At 35.7% G+C, this 20,903-nt stretch overlaps 1 protein-coding gene across 1 annotated transcript in view; it reads right to left on the bottom strand.

Moving 5' to 3' along the window:
- Positions 1-20,903, bottom strand: part of N (neurogenic locus Notch protein) — a 99,744-nt gene that overhangs the window by 55,715 nt on the left and 23,126 nt on the right. Inside the window, exon 3 of the mRNA XM_070301632.1 lies at positions 19,217-19,399. Within this exon, the coding sequence (XP_070157733.1) occupies positions 19,217-19,399 (183 nt within the window). The remainder of the gene's footprint in view (positions 1-19,216; positions 19,400-20,903) is intronic.

Raw genomic sequence — 20,903 nt, 5'->3', positions numbered from 1 at the left:
AGATATATGTATATCAGCTGATCAGGAGAGTGAACTTTACTTGGATCTATTTTGTCTGCGAAATTTTTAATATTAAATATCAAAAAAAGACAAACTGATTTCAAATTCACGATTTCAATCAAGAAATCTTGCATTACGGAGTTGATGTTTTACAACATCCTGCTGTTACGGTCACAAAATATTATTGATACATACAACAAATATAACGTCCAAAAATTCGAGGATCCAATATGAAAGAAACAATGCTATCATAAATATCGAAGAAGCGTATTGTAGCCATAAATCGAACAGGGGGACACGTTCTTGCATAAGACTTCATAGATATTTACGATACGAAAACCATAGAATTCTATCTGTCACCAATTAATGATCCCTTCTTGGATAGATTGTCTTGAAGCTGCGTCCCACGGCGAGGATAACGCATCGATATCCGCTTCTTTTTTTATCCTTAAGACATATCCGAAGAATTTTATGATCCCAATCGACCGTAAATTCGTATCAATGAAGGAATAAATAATATTAACGGATGAGCCACGCGTTATAAGAAGACTGGACAATCCTCTATAGAGACAGCGGGTCGTAATTCGTGGCGATATGTGGTAATAGTCTGTGGAAAGATCCACCGATGAAAACTACCGTGAATTATGGAGAACGCGGCATAAATGTTCCGCGGAATCAGTTCTACGAGCGATCTTATGAACCTTCATCCGGATCGCGACCACCTGCGAAGTGAACGATAAGAGAATGTCTCTGCCTTCGAAATGTGATCACTTAAAAATGAAAGAGGAAGTCTATTGGTTCATATCTTAACTTGCTAATAAAATTGCGTACGCTAATCAAACGCATGGAAATAACCCTCGAAATCGTTCAACGGTATTCGATGGAGAGGAACATATTTTATTTTCGTATATAGCTCTGGCGAATATGAAATATCATTTCATTCGAATAAATTTAATATCATTTAATTCGAATGAATATCATACGATATTTAAAATAAAAAAAATATCATTTAATTCGAATTTAATATCATTCAATATTTTCAAACATTTAATATCATTTAATATTTTATTTCGAATAAAAAATATTATTTTATTAAATAATAATCCAATTTTTGTTAATAAAATATCGCTTTTGCGATCTTTTAGTAATAAAAATTTGATAAGGGCTCCTTTATATGTGTTATAAAAAATCCCTTATCAATTCTTAAAATTAAAAGTGATATTTAACCGTTCAATTTGTATAATTAATTATAAATATAGCACTAAAATCTCTTTCACATTTTTATTTAGGAGGATACTGTACTACGATTTTCAAAGAATTTCTAACAAGAGAATCTTGCATTTAACACCGCAACTGAATTTCTCTTGAAAATCCTCGCAAAAACACGCGGACTAACCGCCGTAAAAAATTAACCGCTTCCGATACAAACGCGCCGTAACAAACGCGAATTTATCGCACGATTCTGGCGGAAATAATGGCGGCGCCAAAGTGAATCGTTCGCCACTCGGCGAAACCTGAAGCCCGTATAATTTAATAAAGAAATCGATGCCTCCCCGCGGGACAATTTCGGCCGCGAATCGCACGCAGTCATCGTGAAAACTGTCTGTCCGCAAATTGGATCGAACAGACCGAACGAGGGGAGGAAGAGTGCGATAAAAAAGCAGGTGCGAAAAAGCTGGCGGAGGAAATCTTGCGGACAGACGATTGACCGCATCTCGAGAACGAGAGGGAGAAGGATTCGCGACGGAAATCGAGTATCATCGGTCATCTCATTCTTGAGCCGAGTCGGCTTGAAAAAGATTTTCATTTACGTATATATATATATATTTTTTTTTTCCTTAGATGTATCCAGGATCGACAAAATTCCAAATTTTTTGAGTAAAATTCATGCTAGTGGTAAAAATCACTATTTTCCCGGCTAAAAAACCCGGCAAAAACTGATCCTTTCTATTAAAAATGTTAAAATTGAAAAAAGTATTTTCTAATTTAAGTTTTATCCAAAATATATATATATATATATATATAAAGTTCGTAATAGATCAGGTATGATCTTATTAAACTAAATTAATTAATATGAAATTTAGTAACATTTATATCTTCCTCCCCTAAAAAAGTATAAAGTTTCACATAATAATTCGAATTAAAAAAGATTTTTTATTATTATTATGATTATACTTTCTTAAACCATAGTGATTAATATGATTTATTAATTAAAGGCAAATGTATCTTTTTGCATAAAGTTATACCATATAAATATATTTTATTATTACATATTAATTAATTTTATATATAGCTTTTGTCAGTTTATTCCATTGGATAGAGCCTGGGACAGTAAAAACTGGAATTTACCATATTTTTTTTTTCCATTCAGTGGATTTTTCCGGTCAATTCTGGCTCGCGAGAAAGAGAAAATATTTTAATTATTTTAACAGAATTTTCTCTCAAAGCCTGTCCCTCTCTGATGATACGATTTTAGCGGCGATCCTTGGCGAAGGTGACGTTGATTTATGCTTCCAGGAAATAAAGCGCAAAGGGAGGCGATACGGTATTCCGTAAAGCCGCCGCAGGTGTCGGCCTTTCTTGCGAATACGCGGGGGATGGGGGGAAGGGGAACCGGTCTATATAAGGCCGATCGGTTTTTGCCGCTAAACAGGATTATCGAAATAACGCGAAATCGATTCTCGCACGCTCGCTGCGAACGTGTGTGCCCCACGTGATTGCAATTGCAAAAAGGTACGAGAAGACGCGAGAGTCTGCACGCGAACCGGCCGGTTTTAATTTCGCGTCGAGCCGTTTCTCTGCAATTCCGCGATCGCGTTTTCTCGTGGAGTCATCATCAATGTGCGTGCGACGCATCAACGGCCCCTTTCTCGCAATTGGAATTGTTTCTTGTTACGATACGCGGAAAAATCCTCTCGAGATAAAGTAGTGAGACAGAGCAAGAAAATTTTATTTGAAGCTACGCTTCAGATATTTTCAGAAAATAATACGCGTTCAAATTGACCTGTATATACGCTTAATGTCATTTATTTATGACATATAGTAAAATCAATTTTCTTTCACTTTGAAAATACTTTTATATTCCAGAAAAAAAAAAAAAAAAAATATTTCGTGTTTTCCGTTGTATAAGATAAAAAAAAAAAAATTATAAAGTTTATAACGCTTATGGAATTACCGTAAAATTTCTCGATTGATAACGAAGTTACCGATAATAATGTTTACTAGGAGATGCGTAAACATTTATAAAAATAATCATTTTGATAATTACTACAATATAATTAAATAATTTCTGTTACTGACACTACAAACGGTATCAGTATTAAGAGGTTCCATAGCCGCTCGTCGCTTTGGATTACAATTTAATCACGGCAGAACGAATTAGCTGCATCAGTAATAATTACGAAATGAAATCGGAAGTGGCCGTAACATCGGAATCGTCTATCGCGAGACGAAAGAAATCTCGATTAAGGTTCGCATAAAATCGCACGTTAAGAGACGCCGTCAAGGACGAGCGAGAGAGATGTATATGTATATGTGTAGAAATTACCCCCGGCTATTCGGTATTTTCTACGGCAATAACGATTATCCCTGGCGCAATTTCCGCTGGTCGCGATAATAAAGCCTAACCGAGGCACGATAAAAGCGGAGCAATAACGATGACGAGGAACGTGAAACGGTTTACGTCACGCAGATTGCGCGATTCTCTCTCTCTCTCTTTCTTTCTCTCTATCGGATTTAGAATATTGCTATGCTAATTACTTGACTGACTTAGCGATATCTCGGCAAAAAGTCCTCTGCATGTAAAGCAGAAATGCCAATCTATCTCGCGAAAAAAAAAAGAAAAAAAAAGATCATCGAGACTTACCTGAAACATTGTAAATAATTTTCTTAAAAACAATTATTTTTTATACTAACTGATTTGTCTCATTATTCTGTACATAGAAGTGTTACGGTAAGATTATCGAAAACTAAATATTTTACGAGATATTTAATTTTTTATATCAAAATATGTCAGATTAAAATATAAAATAACTTAAAAAGTACTTAATAAAAAAATACTCGAGATAAGCTACAAGAATACGTAATGAAAAATAGGGGGTTCCATTTAAAAAACGGAAGTTGACCTTCAAATGACCTTGAAAATGACCTTTAATGTCAAATCCAAGGTCACTATTAGATAGCCCCCTTTGTTCCCTACAACTTTTATCCGAGTCGTTTTCCTTCAAACGTTGATCCTGAAAAGTTATGCGGGTGGAACATCCTGTATATTAAAAAGCCAAATTTTCCAATCGTGAAATGAAAATTATCCGCTTAAAATAACAATTATTTATATTTAATGATATTAGAATCCTGGAGTAATTTTTAAAAACGCAAAATTTATTTTATTACAATGTCCTTTGTAATAATATATAATATTTTTTTAGGATTCTGTGATGACAGTTGGATCGCGTCGAGAAATGTCAATCATATTAATGTTCACACCCACCATTCGCTCTTATCAGACGACGCGAAAAGGCTCGTTGACAGCCTTGATATGTCAAAAATTGAGAGAAATCATCGCAAAAATGTTCTTTTATGATTATGATATTTTTACGACGGATTTTCAGATATAATCGCTCTTGTAAGTTCCCCCGATAAAAGTTCACATGAAGAGAAAGAAAACGCGCAATTTCCCTGAAGGGAAATAATATGCACGTGGAACGAATCCTGAAAGGTTCATTATGATTTTCTCAACGGTCGAATCGAATCAGTGAACTCGGTCTGAACTTGACGGAACGCATACCTCCCTTCTTTCTTTCTTTCTCTCTCTTATGCTTGACGAGCGTTTCGTTATAGCCTCCGGTATAACTCCTCGTCGTTATAGCACTGCACCACTGTCTCGTCTATCAATTGCACGAGCCAGCATCAAATCAGCTAAAGTGAGATCTAGTTACGCTGACCTGACACCTTCTGGCCATGGTTGCCGGCTCGAAGACTGAACTATTTCTCGATAGCGATATGCAATCGTAAATTATTATGAAGCAAATCGCAAATTGTAGATAATCATTCAAATAAGAGTAATAAATTTATTTATTTTCTATCAATGTAAAAGAGTGTATGCACGTATAACAATAAATATTATTTTTGAATACCATGTTTGACAGCTAACTTTAATATAAAGGTATTTTAAGTTGTAAAAGAAAAAACTTATCAAAAAATGAAAAAAATTCTTTTTTTCCTATTTTTAACATTTTTCTTTCTTTTATCTTAACACTTATATATCATTCTATTCTATTAAAATTGCAAAGCGAGACGAAATAAAAGTCAAACAAAAATAAAGCTGAATCTCGCGTCCATTCGAAAAGGGATTATTCTCAAATAAATGTTTTTCTCGTTTTAAAAAAATAAAATATCTATAGAGAGCAGAAATCATACCTGCACCCGATGAATCTCATATATTATTTATGCATTAACGAATCTTGCTCCATTTTAGAGCCACCGTCTTCATCGTCTTAAAGACTTTCGTGGAACAGCATCTTTTTTTGTAAATAATTTCTCACTTAAGCAAAAGAAATGCATTTCAAAGACTTCAGAGACATTCTCAGTCGCTAGACTAGAAACCCCTTTATTTGTTTCGATAAGTTATTTGTAAAGAGAGAGAGAGAGAGAGAGAGAGAGAGAGAGAGAGAGAGAGAGAGAGAAGAAAGCGGAAAGATATATTTACAATTAACATTGCACGTAAAAAAAGTGTGAGTGATTTAATTAAATTAAATATACACACATAAAATAGATATAAAAATGGTCGATAATAAATGTGATTGATGCAAAACAATTTTTACCTAAAAATAAAATAATTTTTCAAAGCAAAATACCGATAGTCTTCAAACAATTAAAAGAGATTTCTTATTGAATTGAGCTATATCCTCCACGAATTGTAAATATAAAAAGTAAGAATTGTAAAGAAATTTTATAAATTCTCGATTTCTATTTTTATGAGCATTAAATAATAAAGCTACATAATTCATGTGAGCATGAAATATAATAAGTTATATATAAAACCAGCAAATTTTTATTTTATCAAAATTTAAATTTGAACTATATATATATATGATATTTAATTTAATTATATATAAATTTTTCAGATATACATATATAATTATAAATTTAATTATATATATTAATTTTATTATATATTTATATAATAAAATATATTTATTATATATAATTCAAACTTAAATTTTTAAAAAATAAAAATTCGCTAGTTTTAATGAAAAATTTATCGTTTACTGTCAAAGTACCCTTCATATAAAATCTGGAAATAAGTACGTGGCGCACATTCGCGATCAAAACAAGAGGAATCTACCACACATATAGTACTTGCATTTTAAATACAACATCTCTCTGGGGAGTTCGGGACGAAAAAATGGACCGCTCATGACGGTCCAATGACTCTTCCTGATTTCTTCACCTCGCTCGCAGCTTCCTTACCGGCGACGATTAATCTTCTTTCGCTGATTCCCGACGCGAGATTTAACGATCGATGATTTTTCTTATCATCGCGGGTGGTGGCTTTTTAACGCAACGAAAATGGAAGGCGCGCGAAATGATTCGTCATTAAATACCTTCGGTACTGCCTTCAGAATGCATTCAGAATGTAGCTATAAAGAACGGAAACGCGATAAATATTTTAATTTTATTCTGCGGAATCCCGTATATCTCGAATTGTAAATTTACATCGGAAAAAGATGTCGAGAAAAATATTATATTTAAACGAATAAGAAAATAAGCGTATCTGTATACGCTTACCTTTTATGCATTTATAGATTTTTCTAACTTAATCTCGAACGATTAGGATTTAGAAATAATGTATTTTTTTATCACGAGATTCTTCAAATCATTTTTTCTTTCGATTTCTCTGAATTGATTTTTCGAATCAATCTCTATCTTTTAGTCTATAAAATATTAGAAATATTAGAAATGCACGCTTAGTTAAGTGTCTCGCAAAACGCTTAAAAAAAAAAAAAAAAAAAAAAAAAAAAAAAAAAAAAAAAACCGCTTTAAGATCGACAGAATAATTAGTCTTGCGGGCTGCACGAGTCTACTTTACTATTGTATTATTATTGTCCTTTGTGTTGCTGCCACGAAATTGTAACACGTGCGAGATCCGAGGCGGGTTGGGCGCCTAATAAAAATTCGAACTTTCACAGTCGCGACCGACCGAGAGATCACAACCCTTTCTGTCTCTCAGTTCGACAATTAAGAGAGGCATTAATCACTTTAATTACTTGTCGAGCCGGCCACGAGTGTGCGCGCGAGCGTTTCGCTTTAACGGTAATGAATAATAAATACTACGATATCATCGATCATTCGACATGTGTAGCAAGTCGGCCTCTGCCCGAGAGCCCCGTCTCCGATTGTAATTTGTTCGCCCATTAATCCATCGCCGACATTAATAAAATCCAATGAAATCGCCGATCAAAAATTAAGATCTTTTCTCGCTGTCCAAGCATCACGCGAGGCCAAATGCGACGTAGAAGATGGTGTTTTCTTTTAATGCTACAATATCGATTATATATTTATTTACACACTATAACATAAAAATTTTATTATGTGACTGAAAATATTTTGATGACAGGAAAAAAAAAAAAGGTTTTTATTCAAGTCATATAATAAGGATGGCAACCAGCGAAGGTAACTTTTTCCCCTCGCTTCTCCCACCATTTATCTCAACTAGCCCTATTATTGTTCTACAGTAACGAGATGAGTAATGAGACGGTCTGCTCTTCAAGTCTTCTCGTAGGCGAATCAAAAGCTCGGAGCTGGCGAGACGAGAAGATTTACAACTTTACGCGATTTTTTTCTCTCTTTGTCTCTCTCCTTTCGTTTCTTTTTCCAACTACGTCTGTTCTCGTATAAGCTGCGGTTCGTATTCTTCAAACGAATTGGATTTTCCGGTAGAAAAAAAAAAGAAGAAGAAGAAAGAAGAAGAAGAAAGAAGAAGAAGAAAGAAGAAGAAGAAGAAGAAGAAAGAAAGAAGAAGGAGAAGAAGAAAAAGAAGAGAAGAAGAAGAAGGAAGGAGAAGGAGAAGGAGAAGGAGAAGGAGAAGAAGAAGAAGAGAAGAGAGGAGTAAAGATCGATTCGGATCAATTAGAACAATATATATATATATATATATATATATATAAACTAAAGGATCTCAAGTCCTTATCATTCGAGATTATAAATTACAAAAATATATAAATGTGTAAAAATATTATTATAATTTAATTAAAAGAATTTAAGATAAATATATTCGATAAAGCTAATAAATTTTAAAATTGAAATATTTTAAAAGTAAAAATATTCAAATTTTGAATCGTTGATATAATTCATACTACTCATGAAATTATTATTAAACATGAAATCAAGGGACATCATTTTCTACGTAGCCGCATATGCAGAATAGTTTCGTAATTAATTACAATTTAAAATATAATAAAGGTTGTTGAACAAAGATTGTCTTTTAATTGAAATAATCTGCAAAATACGAAAGATGTCAGGGTGTCTGCTAACAAGAAACAATATCGAAAGACGAAAGTTGTGAAAAATGATTTAAAAAAAAGAGAAGAAAGAATTTGGCGAAAAGGATGCTTCAGAGCAGCGGCAATTAACTTCCCCTAATAAAGCGGCGTTTCGTTTCGGAGTCGAAATTAATTTCTCGGCCGCGATAACGACAGTCTCTCCGCCCCAAATCTTCTTCCCGATCGATCGGATCGATTTTTAACGCGGGGTAGCGTTAATAAGAAATGATCGAGAGATTGATCCCGGTGGACTCGGTTAGTTGCACGAAGATGAGGAATCCCCGTGACTTGCAACGTACGCTAAACTCAAACAGCTTCGAGAATTGCGCGCTGTTTGTTATCTCTGACGTTTCTTGTATCTTTGTTTATTGCGGTTTATTTATTTTTCACGCTCATCGTTTATATAATTAAAGATATTTAAAGATGACGATGCTAAACATTCTAAAGTAATAAAGTAGATTTTTAAATTAAAAATATATATATATATATTTTTTCAATCAAATAAATATATTTTGTTAATTTTGATTTTATTTTACTGAAATAAATATATATTTTATTTCTAAAAATATTTTCTTATATTAAATAAATTATTACTTGCATGTAATGAAAATTATAATTTTTAATATACATTATTTAGAATTTTAATATCAAAAAATACTTATATAAAGATAAAAAAATATTTTTTCTTGAAGCAAGTAATTTAGTACAATAAAAATAGAAAAACAGATCTTTTTATTTACAAATAGCACCATACTTTGCTTTTATTTTATATATTAATAATTCAAATATATTTGCTGCTTGATTGAAATAACTAATTTCTCTTTGCAAGTATCTAAATAAATAATTTCTTTAATACAAAGAAATTATTTTTAGATTTGGTACATTTTTTCCAGTGTAAAAAGATAATTTCAAGATCGCTCTTATATTACAAGTTGAAATTTCCTTATCAATGCTTATTTGACTGTATTTCCTTTATTTTGTGTTCACTGTTATAAATATATTGGCATAGTTACTTCGGTATTGGAAGACATGCTATTCAATTATAAATTTTACTTAAAAATGCAACGCGAATGCCGGGAATCGAATACGAGTGGGCTAATCGAACAGGAGACATAAAGGAATACGATGAAGCAGATATCAATATCGAGTTTATCTCCATCTTCTTCCTAGCAGAACGAACTCTCCGCGGTTGATATATATATATATATATATATATATATATATATATATACAGGGTGTCCCATTTTAAAAGTTCCACCACCATAACTTTTCAGGATCAATGTTTGAAGGAAAACGACTCCGATAAAAGTTGTAGGGAACAAAGGGGGCTATCTAATAGTGACCTTGGATTTGACATTAAAGGTCATTTGAAGGTCAACCTCCGTTTTTTAAATGGAAACCCCTATTTTTCATTACATATTCTTGTAGCTTATCTCGAGAGCTTTCCAAAACACTATAATAAAGTATTTTTTCATTAAGTACTTTTTGAGTTATTTTATATTTTAATCTAACATATTTTGATATAAAAAATTAAATATCTTGTAAAATATTCAGTTTTCGATAATCTTACCGTAATACTTTTATGTACAGAATAATAGAGATCAATATTGAAGTTAAATAAAACAATTACTATAATAATAGATAATAATTAATTAATAATACATATTTCTAGTAATGATTAGTTATCAAATAAATGCAAACAACATTTTCGCACGTGAAAGCGAAACGCAACCGTGAGAATGCAGAATCCTGTTCATTCTGCAACTTTGTAACTTCCTCTTCTCGTATCCTCTCGGATTTTCTTCTTTTCTTTCGTCGTTGGCGTGAAACTTGGGAGCAATTCGAGATAAATAACGCTGGAAGACAGGACAATGTGCGCACATACAGTGTCGCGGTATCCTCGCCTACGAATCTGGCTTTTAGACGGTATAAAAAAATTTGAGGTGCTACGTCATCCTCAGTAATTTCAACGAAACCATATTATCGGAAATCGAGAGGACAAAAAAAAAAAAAAAAAATAGATTGGAATCTCCAGCCTGATTCTCGAATATTCTTATATACGAATTATTCGGCAAAAATTTTAAGAGAGCGAAAGAGAACATCGCGATCTCTGTCGAGGGTCCCCCTTTCGCGACTCGACGCATTCGAATGCACATCATCCCGAACTAAGATCCTCCCCTCCCTCCTTCCTGCTCCCACCCACCTTCCCTTCATCGAAGACATCGTGTGTCGAGAGCACTTTCGATTCGTTCTGGATTCGCCGCCACAGACCCGGTTTACGACCGCGACTCACCCCCTCCCCCTCCCCCCTCCTCCTCCACCTCCTCCACCTCCTCCTCCTCCACGAAGGCGATGACGAGAAGTCGCCGACGCGACCCCCGCGCGCTGAAAGCGAGCGCAAAAGAAAACCATCCTTCAAAATGGTACCATCGGGGCCTAGGGTAGGGTGCGTTTAAGGCCCCATTCGTATGCGACCCCGCGCACGTTCTTGCGCGCGTGCGCACGCACGCATGCACGCACGCACGCACGCCTGTCGATCCCGTTGTACCCTTAAATTGGCTATTTCCACGAACGGGAGGAGAGTGATGAGGTGAGGGGAGGGGGAAGGAGGAGAGACGAAAGAACCGGCGACTCGGGAATTCGTCCCATAGAAATCAGACTGTCCTTTGTCAGGGTCCCGAAGGGACGTAATTCCATTGGACGCGGTTCGTCGACTCGCGAAGACCAATTTCCTCGACGCAACAATGCGTCCTGGTCTCGAAAGCCAGCCGGCGAAAAGCGCGCTTCGTCGAAAAATCAAACGCGAATATACCATGGTACCTTCGCGCGATGTGTATTCAAGCAGGTGCTCATAATTGACAATAGCTTCGGACGACAATTGCAATTCCGTGAATCTAAACGAAGATATATCCTCCTTCGGATTCATAGAATTGTAATAATATACTCGTAATACAATATAATTGCAATTATAATAATATTATATGATTGTAATAATATTAATATTGTATAATTGTAATAATATTAATATTAATATTATATAATTATATTAATATCATATAATTCTAATTATATTGTAGTTATATAATTATAATATACTCGAAATTCGCACGAGATATAAAATGTCCTGAGAGAGGCGAGAAACGAATTTCATGTCTTCAATATTATATATTAGAATCATATATAATATATTAATATTATTCTTCAATGTTATATATGACAATAATATAATTCTTCAATATTATATACTACAATAATATATAATATTAATATAATTTTTCAATATTATATAATATAATATATTATAATATTATATAATAATTATAATAATAATATATTAATAATATATATTATAATATATTAATAATATATATTATAATAATATATATTGAAGATTAATAATATATATTATAATAATATATATTGAAGAAAACATGCATCTTCAATATTATATATTATTATATAATATTAATATTATATAATATTATATTATATTATATAATATTATATTATATAATATTAATATTATATAATAATATATAATATTGAAGATGCATGTTTTCTTCAATATATTGAAAAAAATTAATTTACATAAAATATATGTTTAGCTCTGAAATAATTTTCAACCACGAGTATTATGGACAAATATGAACATTGTCAATATAATGTATCACGCATTAATAATATTAATTTAACAGTACTTTGTTTCGTTATTGTTACTAGTGTTATTGCCACTTCTTTCAAAGATCCGGTATTCATATATTGAATTTTTTTCTCCTTTCGCCGAAGAAGTCCTGCCGGTCATACGGATTGTCGAGCGAAGAAAAGAGGAGCGGAAAGAAGTAACAAGCGTAGGTAACATGCAGAAGAGACACGTTAAACAGAAGGCGCGGGATGTCCGTCCCGTTCATGGCTGCCATATATCACGAGCGCTTCGAGGCAAAACACAAGGCATCACGTCGGAACCACGTGCACGCATACACATTATATCCTATGACGTTGTCGAGGTCCCTGATGACGATTTCAGGAGTGACTGATGCCTGGACGAGGAAGGCGCGCTTAAAGAACGGCGTCTTGCTGAGCAACAATCCGGCTTGTTAGCAACGAGATGGCTCCTGCTTCGCGATATCTTCCCTCTCCTTCGCCACTTGCGAGGCCTTTTTTGTCTCGTTTCATTGTGTGGCAGAGAGATAATTGCGAAAATTATTTAAATAATTCCAAAATTTTTATTTCAGAATGTTAATCGGTGAAATTAATCATATCTATCTATTTTAATATTTTATATAAGAAAATTTTATTACTACGGTATATTTTACATATTTTTGCAAATAAAATATGAAAATTATTTAAATTGCAAGAAATTACGTAATTATTCTAGAATTACAAAATTTTTTGTTACATAAATTATATCTTTAGTAATTTTGAAAATACCATTTTTTTTTCTCGTATAGGCTAAAGATCTCTATATATAAATACAGATGAAATTTTTGAATTGAAATCAATAGGTGACATTATCAAATCGTAATAATTAGATTTTTAGTAACCGCAATTAATCTAAGGAAAAACTTTTGCTCTGCCGACATGTACATGAAAAATCCATTCCTTTAATTCGTCCGATATTGGAAAAGATAAACATTTCCAAAAATCCGTCTTTTTAGTCTGCTTTGTCGGCTTAATCAGGGGCATCAGCGTTATCTGGACCAATTTAGATGCCGCCTCTCTAGAGCGCTTCCGTTCTAATTTTGGCAAAAACTAACGAGAGATAGGGACGGATAAAGAGATGTATAATCGTAAAGAGATCGTCGAGAGAATGAGGGGCTGAAAAAAGGATTCGCAAGCGCAGATCAAGCGGATAAAGACCGTCGGAAGACCCGGCAAGCGTGTTGGGTAAATTCAGATAGAATCTTGGCGAGATCTCGACGCTTTTACGCACTGCACCATATTCATGTAATTGTCTGTGTAAACACTGTTAACTAAGATCCCGAATTGCGAGGTAGCAGGAATTTCTCTCTTGTCTCTTTTTAAACTATTGCAAATATAATTCAACTGTGTCCGAAAAAGTAACATGTAATACTATGATAAGAAGAAAAGAAGAGAAAGAAATCTACATCTCTAGTAATGTATCATACAACTCCTTCCCCCCCCTCCTCCTCCCCTACCCCCACCTCCCGCGCATATATCCGACAACAGAATTCTTGCTTCTTCGAAGTGTGTATGCGTGTGCGTGCGCGCTGCGTGTATCAAGCTGCGAATATTGAGATATCTCCCTTGATCCAGGGGTAACAAATCTTTTGCGATGCGATACGCGTCGGAAAGGAACGAGAGAGAGAGAGAGAGAGAGAGAGAGAGAGAGAGAGAGAGAGAGAGAGAAGAAAGAAAAGCCGCAGATTGTCTCATTATTCTGTACATAAAAGTATTACGGTAAGATTATCGAAAACTAAATATTTTACGAGATATTTAATTTTTTTATATCAAAATATGTCAGATTAAAATATAAAATAACTCAAAAAGTATTTAATGAAAAAATACTTTATTATAGTGTTTTGGAAAGTTCTCGAGATAAGCTACAAGAGTATGTGATGAAAAATAGGCAATTCTATTTAAAAAAACGGAAGTTGACCTTCAAATGACCTTGAAAATGACCTTTAATGTCAAATCCAAGGTCACTATTAGATAGCCCCTCTTGTTCCCTACAACTTTTATCCGAGTCATTTTCCTTCTAACGTCGATCCTGAAAAGTTATGAGGGTGGAACTTTTAAAATGGGACACCCTGTATATATCTCGCCGCGCTACCGATTTATTAATCCATATTCCTCTACGAATCACACGAGCGTGCATCGCGCAAGCGCATTCATCAACCAGAAAGAGAGCCCGTATTATCAGATCGCCCGGTAGAAGACGCAATAGCGGCGTAATTGCTCTCGTTCGTCAATGACACTTGGAGATCTCGTGCCGCTCCTCCTCCTCATTACATACGCGGATAATCATAAACCTGCGTATACGTAGCGCGGGTACGTGTGAGCACAATGCGGCGGACACACCCCGCGATATCCGCGAGATGATAACGCGCGTGTGCTCGACTCGAGATCCCGAGTCGTAACGCGAGAAAAACTATGATCAATTATACGATCACATTATAATCCATAATAAAAATAATTAATTTAAAAATGAAGGATATTACTATATAAAACGTTGAAAATATATTATAACGACCTAACTCTAGGATATTTTAAGCCAGGACCAACATTTGACAGAGGTTTCATTACTTTTTTCGTTTCAAAGAAAATCACGTATGCACTGGGGATTCGTACGATCTTCAAAGACATAATGATATTTCGCGATGCAGATCTGATTTCTGAACGAGAAACGACGACGCTCCTTCCCCGAGGAAGAGAAAGGGAAGCTTCTCTCATTACGCGTCGGGCAACTCGAAACAGAGAGATGTGGGGGGAGGGGGGGGGGAGGAAGGTGAGCTTAACGACAATTACAAAGCCCGGGGGTATAATACGTGATGCAAAACCGACCGAGGGTCTCGACAAATCCGCGGGTCGTCGTGCAAAATTCTGAATGCCCGAGTATCCTCTTTCCTCGAACCTCTTAGCGCTACTTAGCGGATCCTTTTACGGGACAGCAGGGACCCGACAAGAAAGGAAGGCACGACGTAAAGGGTTCGAAGCAAGAAGAGACGAAAAAGACGAAGAAGGAGCTCGGGGAGAAGGTGGAGAAACCGAGGAGGAACAAGGGAGGAAGATGAAGAGGCGGAGGTAGAGTAGAGTACCAAAATGGCGGAGAGTGAGCCGGAGAGGGACAAGATAAGCCTTTGTGCCCAGTGCACGGGGGCCCACGAGGGGCCCGGGGCAACGTCGTCGTCTCGGTCTCATATTTCGCGAATCCCGCTATCATATTTTATACCGCCCCCGTCCTCCCTTCCCTCCTCCCCCCCCCGCCCTCCTCACCGCCCTTCTTGTCTCGCCGGGTATGTTCGAGGGTCCGAGAATCTCTCATTTTTTGTTATCTCACTTTTCGGACCCTCGATTTCCTCCCGTCCGGTCTTTTCGGGGCACGGCTCCTCTTCGATGTTAAGGGACTCGATTCGACCGACTATTCACTAATACAATGGACGTATAACTAACGCACTCCAAATTTTTTTTTTTCGCGTCAGAATATAAAAGTAATCCAGAGTATAAAAGATATATATATATATATATATATATATATATATACATACATATATATATACAATATATAAAAAAAGGGGTGTCCTAGACCACCCGTACACCCCTTTTTTTCAAAAACTAAGCATTTTAGAGAAAAACGTTTTGAACAAAAATTGTATGGTTTTGAGGGGAACATAAGATGGTGTCATTGGTTTGACCTTGGATGGCATCGTTAAGGTCAAGTCAAGGACACCTTTAATTTCTTAAATGGAACCCCCTATTTTTTATTGCATATTCTTATAGCTTATGTCGAGAGCTTTCCAAAACACTATAATAAAGTATTCTTTCATATTTTTTCATATTTATACATGCAAAAGTTGTAGAGCTCTAAGTGGCGCATTATATAGTAATATTAATATGACCTTGAATAGCACCGTCAAGGTCATATAAAAATTATTTTCAATTTTTTAAATAGAACCCACTATTTTTCATTAAATATTCTTGTAACTTACCTCGAGAGCTTTCCATAACACTATAATAAATTATTTTTTCATTAAGTACTTTTTTATAATTCGAGAGTAAAATGAGCAACGACAACGAGGCGACGAAGGGTTCCGCACTTCGCCGAGAGTTGCGCGAATTGTAAATCGATGCTATAAATCGAGTGCGTAAAGGGGAAACGAAAGGAAGGACGGGGGAGAAGAAAACGGAATCCGGACGAATCGGGCGTTCGTAATCAATGGCCGCTATTTTTGTGTCCCGACTTTGCGCGTTTATCGCCTTTAATGCTCCTATTTGTCGCATCGCTCCTAGTTGTTGCCACCGCCTTTGAGTCAATAATCGAAAATAAAAATTTTAGACTAATATCTCAAAAGTATGATAATAAAAATACTACATCGTGTCAAGTAAATTTGAAAATGGGACCTAACAAAATAAACTGTCCGCGAAGATGATTTTCGACGTCCGCGCAATTTTTATTCCTCTCTTCTTCCCTCGCTATCTATCTTGCTATGATAAATTTAAGATTTATTTATTTGTTTATCTTTTTTAATATTGATTTATCTTTTTCAATATGAAAAAATCGAACGTATTACACACGTGTCATAATACATAGATAATAATTTAATATTTTTATTTTAATAGATAATAATTTAATATAATAATAAATTTATTACATTAAATTAAAAGAATAATAAATTTTTTGAATTTAATGTAATTATCGTATATGAAAAAGATTATTAATGCTTGTTTTCATAGGAAACATTTATTTCAAATATTCAATTAATTGTTAAGATTGGAAATGTCATTATAAACTTTTGCCGAGATTAAATTAAATTTCACAAAATATACATCCTTTCCTCTACTATCTCTGTTTCTATCTATGTTTCTATCCTGTTCTATCATACTATTAAAATACTACAAAAAAAGCTCGCCACAAGTATGTATTAGGAGAACATTAACAACTCCGTTCTAACAGCCGATGAGGATCACGCGGATCTATAAACAACGACGTTCCATCTCCGGCCATTATTTAATCTACGATCGTTTATATTCCCGTCGTAATCATCGCTATCAATTCTACGAAAAGCGAACACGCGCGCGCGCGTCTATGTGTGTCGATCGTAAATAAACTCGAGAGAGCACAGATAGTTACTCTCCGGCGAGATTTTGCGAGATTCGTTCGCGATATCAAGGGTGACGCGCCGTCTCTTGCCGTCGATTATATCGATTATTATCGATCGCGCGGATCTCTCTCTCTCTCTCTCTCTCTCTCGTGGCCCCTATATCTCGAAGAGGCCCTTAAGGGGCCCCCCGAGAGACAGACGGAGGTATAGATCGTGTCAAACAATTAAGGCTGACTTACGCGCGCTCTGCATTGAAGGAGCGAACGAGGAGCTGGAGTAGCTGGTCGCTGCCCTTGCGGGTATCAGATAATGCGGATACCGCGGCGCGGCTGTCATCTCGGAAGAATTTACCGCCGACCCAGCGAGCCCGGGGAAGCCCCGGGGTTTGCGGCACCAGCCGCCGGCCGCCTATCGCGCGGCGGATCCGCGTCTCTCATCTCGCGATTTCCCGCGAAAATCGCATCTTGACTCGGAAACGCGTTCTTACGCAAGATTATCGCGTCTTAAAATTCTTAGAATATTTATTTATTTTATTAGAAACGGGAAACATCCCTTTGATATACTAAATGAATTACATGATTAGTAACATCGATGCAAATAAGTAGTAATCGGATGGAGCCAAGTCTGGTGAGTAAGCCGCATGCGAAAGTATTTCCCAACTAAACGCCTCAATCGTTTCCTTGACCGGTTTTGCTGTGTGCGATGGTGCATTATCATGAAGCAAAATCACTTTGTGTTGCCTTTTTTGATATTCTGGTCGTTTTTCACGCAAAGCTTGATTCAAATCGAGTTGTTGTTGCGTTTGAGCGTCATCCTCATCCAACAATGTTTGCAATTCGCTGTCTTCAAACTTTTTCGGTGGTCTTCCACGTTCTTCGTTTCTCACGTCAAAACCGCCACTTTTGAATTTTTTAAACCACTCAAAGCACTGTGATTTACCAAGAGCATGCTCACCGTAAGCTTCGACAAGCATTCGATGCGATTCTGCAGCAGTTTTCTTCAAATGGTAACAGAAAATCAATGCTGTCCGCAAATCGTAGTTTCCAGGCACAAAATTCGACATGTTCAACGCTATTAAAAACTATGCTGTTGTATGAAACTTGTATTGTTGTGAGTTGAAAATCTTTATCAGATGTCAAAACAAGAAAATGGCGCCAATGACGCGGTTTGACGGTAACTACATTTACAGCTAGGGCCAGCTATGGGCAAATTCCGGTTTCATATTTTTATACCTGGTATATAAAAACTAAGAATATTTGCCGATAAAACAAATCTCTCGGAGAAATTTTGCTCAGATGTATCAGTGTATGTGTATGCGATAAAAAAATCTTAACTATAATTTAAACCCGATTATCTGATTTATAGCTGTCTGTTTTCTTTGTGGGGATAATGGGCGCACACGGCTTACCGTTAAGGCTTACCATAAGGACATGTAACTTTCCAACGGAAGGAACCTTTTTCGCTTTTATGCAAAACTACTCACGCGAGGACAAAAAACGTACCACCGTCTACGTCGTTTCGAACGAGAGGAGGACCGCGAAGACGAACGAGGGAAGCGGGCACTTTCCAGGAAAATAATTGCAACTTTCACGGCAAACTTTTTGCCGAGAGACGATCGGAAAGCGCGAGGATATACGTGCAATTGATATACATAAGGGATCTACTTGTGCGAATATAAACGACAAAATTCGAAGCAAAATTGCCATCGTGAAAGCGACCCGGGTGCGCCTTCGATCGTTCGCGGTCACGCGACGAGGCAGAAGAGGAATCATCCGGCGTGTCCCTATTCAAAAACGTGAGATGCACGGCTGCTTTCTTTCGAGAAAAAGAGAGAAGGGAACGCGGATGCGAGGTTGAAAGGGCACGTAATCGTGAGATGAAGACGTATGTACTTACCAGGCATGCAGACGCATCGAAAGGTCCCAGGATCGTCCAGGCAGGAACCGTCGTTTTGGCAAGGATGGGACTCGCACTCGTTCACGTTCGTCTCGCATCGTGGACCAGTGAATCCTTGGGTGCAATTGCATGCGAAGGACCCGGGCGTGTTCACGCAGATACCGTCGTGCTCGCAGGGGGAACCTGTGCAAGAGAAATCAGAAAAAGACCTTGTTATTACGCTGGAGAAAAATGTCGCCAATTCAGAAAAATTTTGTTTGATTTAAAAGAATTATTTATTTAAATATTTGCAAAGAAATTTATTTATTTAAAAAACAAAAAAAAAACATTTTTTAATTTTTGGCTGGTCGTTTCGAAAATACGGATTTTCTTTATTTTAATAAAGAATTTTTCATCTTCAAATAAATTTTTTGTTTTTTAAATTTATATATTTTTTATTACATGCAAATAATTTATTTAATATAGCGAAACATTTTTGAAAACAAAATTATACAAACAAATATATTTATTCGATCCGTCCTTCTCCTATATAATGACAAGCTACACGTCACTCGTTCATGTGCCCTCGTCGAATAATTGACGCTAGGAAATTCCAGCGTTCCGGAGCAATTTTGGGCGGGTTTGCTCTTCTTAATAATAAGCGCACGCAAATGTCTTAACGAAAAGTTTGAAAAATACATGAGAAATTAATTAAATAGAAATACAAACGGTCGGCAGAAAAAAATCAGCGATTGTCAAAAGTTGTTTGTAGACACTTCAAGATACGTCAACGTATGTCAAAATTTATTATCCACCACAAAAGCTTCTCCCAGAACTTGCGGGAGAAAATTGAGGTTAGACAACGTCAGAAAATTTAAATAAATCTATTTATTTATATTTGTTTTGATTTTATGTAAACTATTTCGTTATTTTGAATTATAATTAAAAACTATATAAATGAAAAATAATTATCTTGAATATATTAAATTCTATTTGTATATATGTATGTCAAAATTACATACATATAATACTCTCTACCCCCTATTAAGATATTTTTCAAATATTTTCATCCTTGTCCCTATATTAGAAGCAACCTTTTCTCGTCCATAGTCGTGTAAGTTTATAAAGAGAGAGTTTGCTCTTATTAGTCCCATACCGTGCTCGTGTAATTCGGTTTTTCCGACCCAACAACGTAATTGCCGTCACCGCCGCGTAATGGGCGAGGGGGATGAAAGAGAAGCCGAGGGAAATGGCACGATGGGAAGAAATGTATGTACCTGTGTCGCGATTGTAAGAAATGCATTGCTGGACCGTGTATCGTGATCCGGTGACATGGAAGAAGCAACGACGAATCGCTCGCTCTCTTCGAAAAGGCATCGTGCTCATGAGCGAGTGGTCATCCAAAGAAAATCAGCGTTTATTTTTATTAACATTAATTTTAAGTTGCCGTTAAATCTTTTTATTTTCATTTTTATTAATTTTTATGTCGCAATTCTTGCGAGCGTTATCTCGGTAACGATCGTCGAGATAACGCTCGAAGAATTTCAAATCAATAACATAAAAAAAAAAAAAAAAGTGATTTTAAAAATATATAAGAATAAAAATTTGTTAGCAAATTTTTTTTTTTCTCTTGATCTCTTTCTGCACGAAATTCTCGGGTATGAGTCTCAATTCGCGGATGCTTCCTCGCAACGGACCAATTACGGGT

The sequence above is a fragment of the Polyergus mexicanus genome, unplaced genomic scaffold, assembly GCF_030449975.1.
Source record: "Polyergus mexicanus isolate NDT 795.1 unplaced genomic scaffold, iyPolMexi1.0 SCAF_9, whole genome shotgun sequence".
Classification (NCBI taxonomy): domain Eukaryota; kingdom Metazoa; phylum Arthropoda; class Insecta; order Hymenoptera; family Formicidae; genus Polyergus; species Polyergus mexicanus.
Note: the sequence above shows the minus strand (reverse complement) of the source record. Positions and strands in the feature narration are given on the sequence as shown.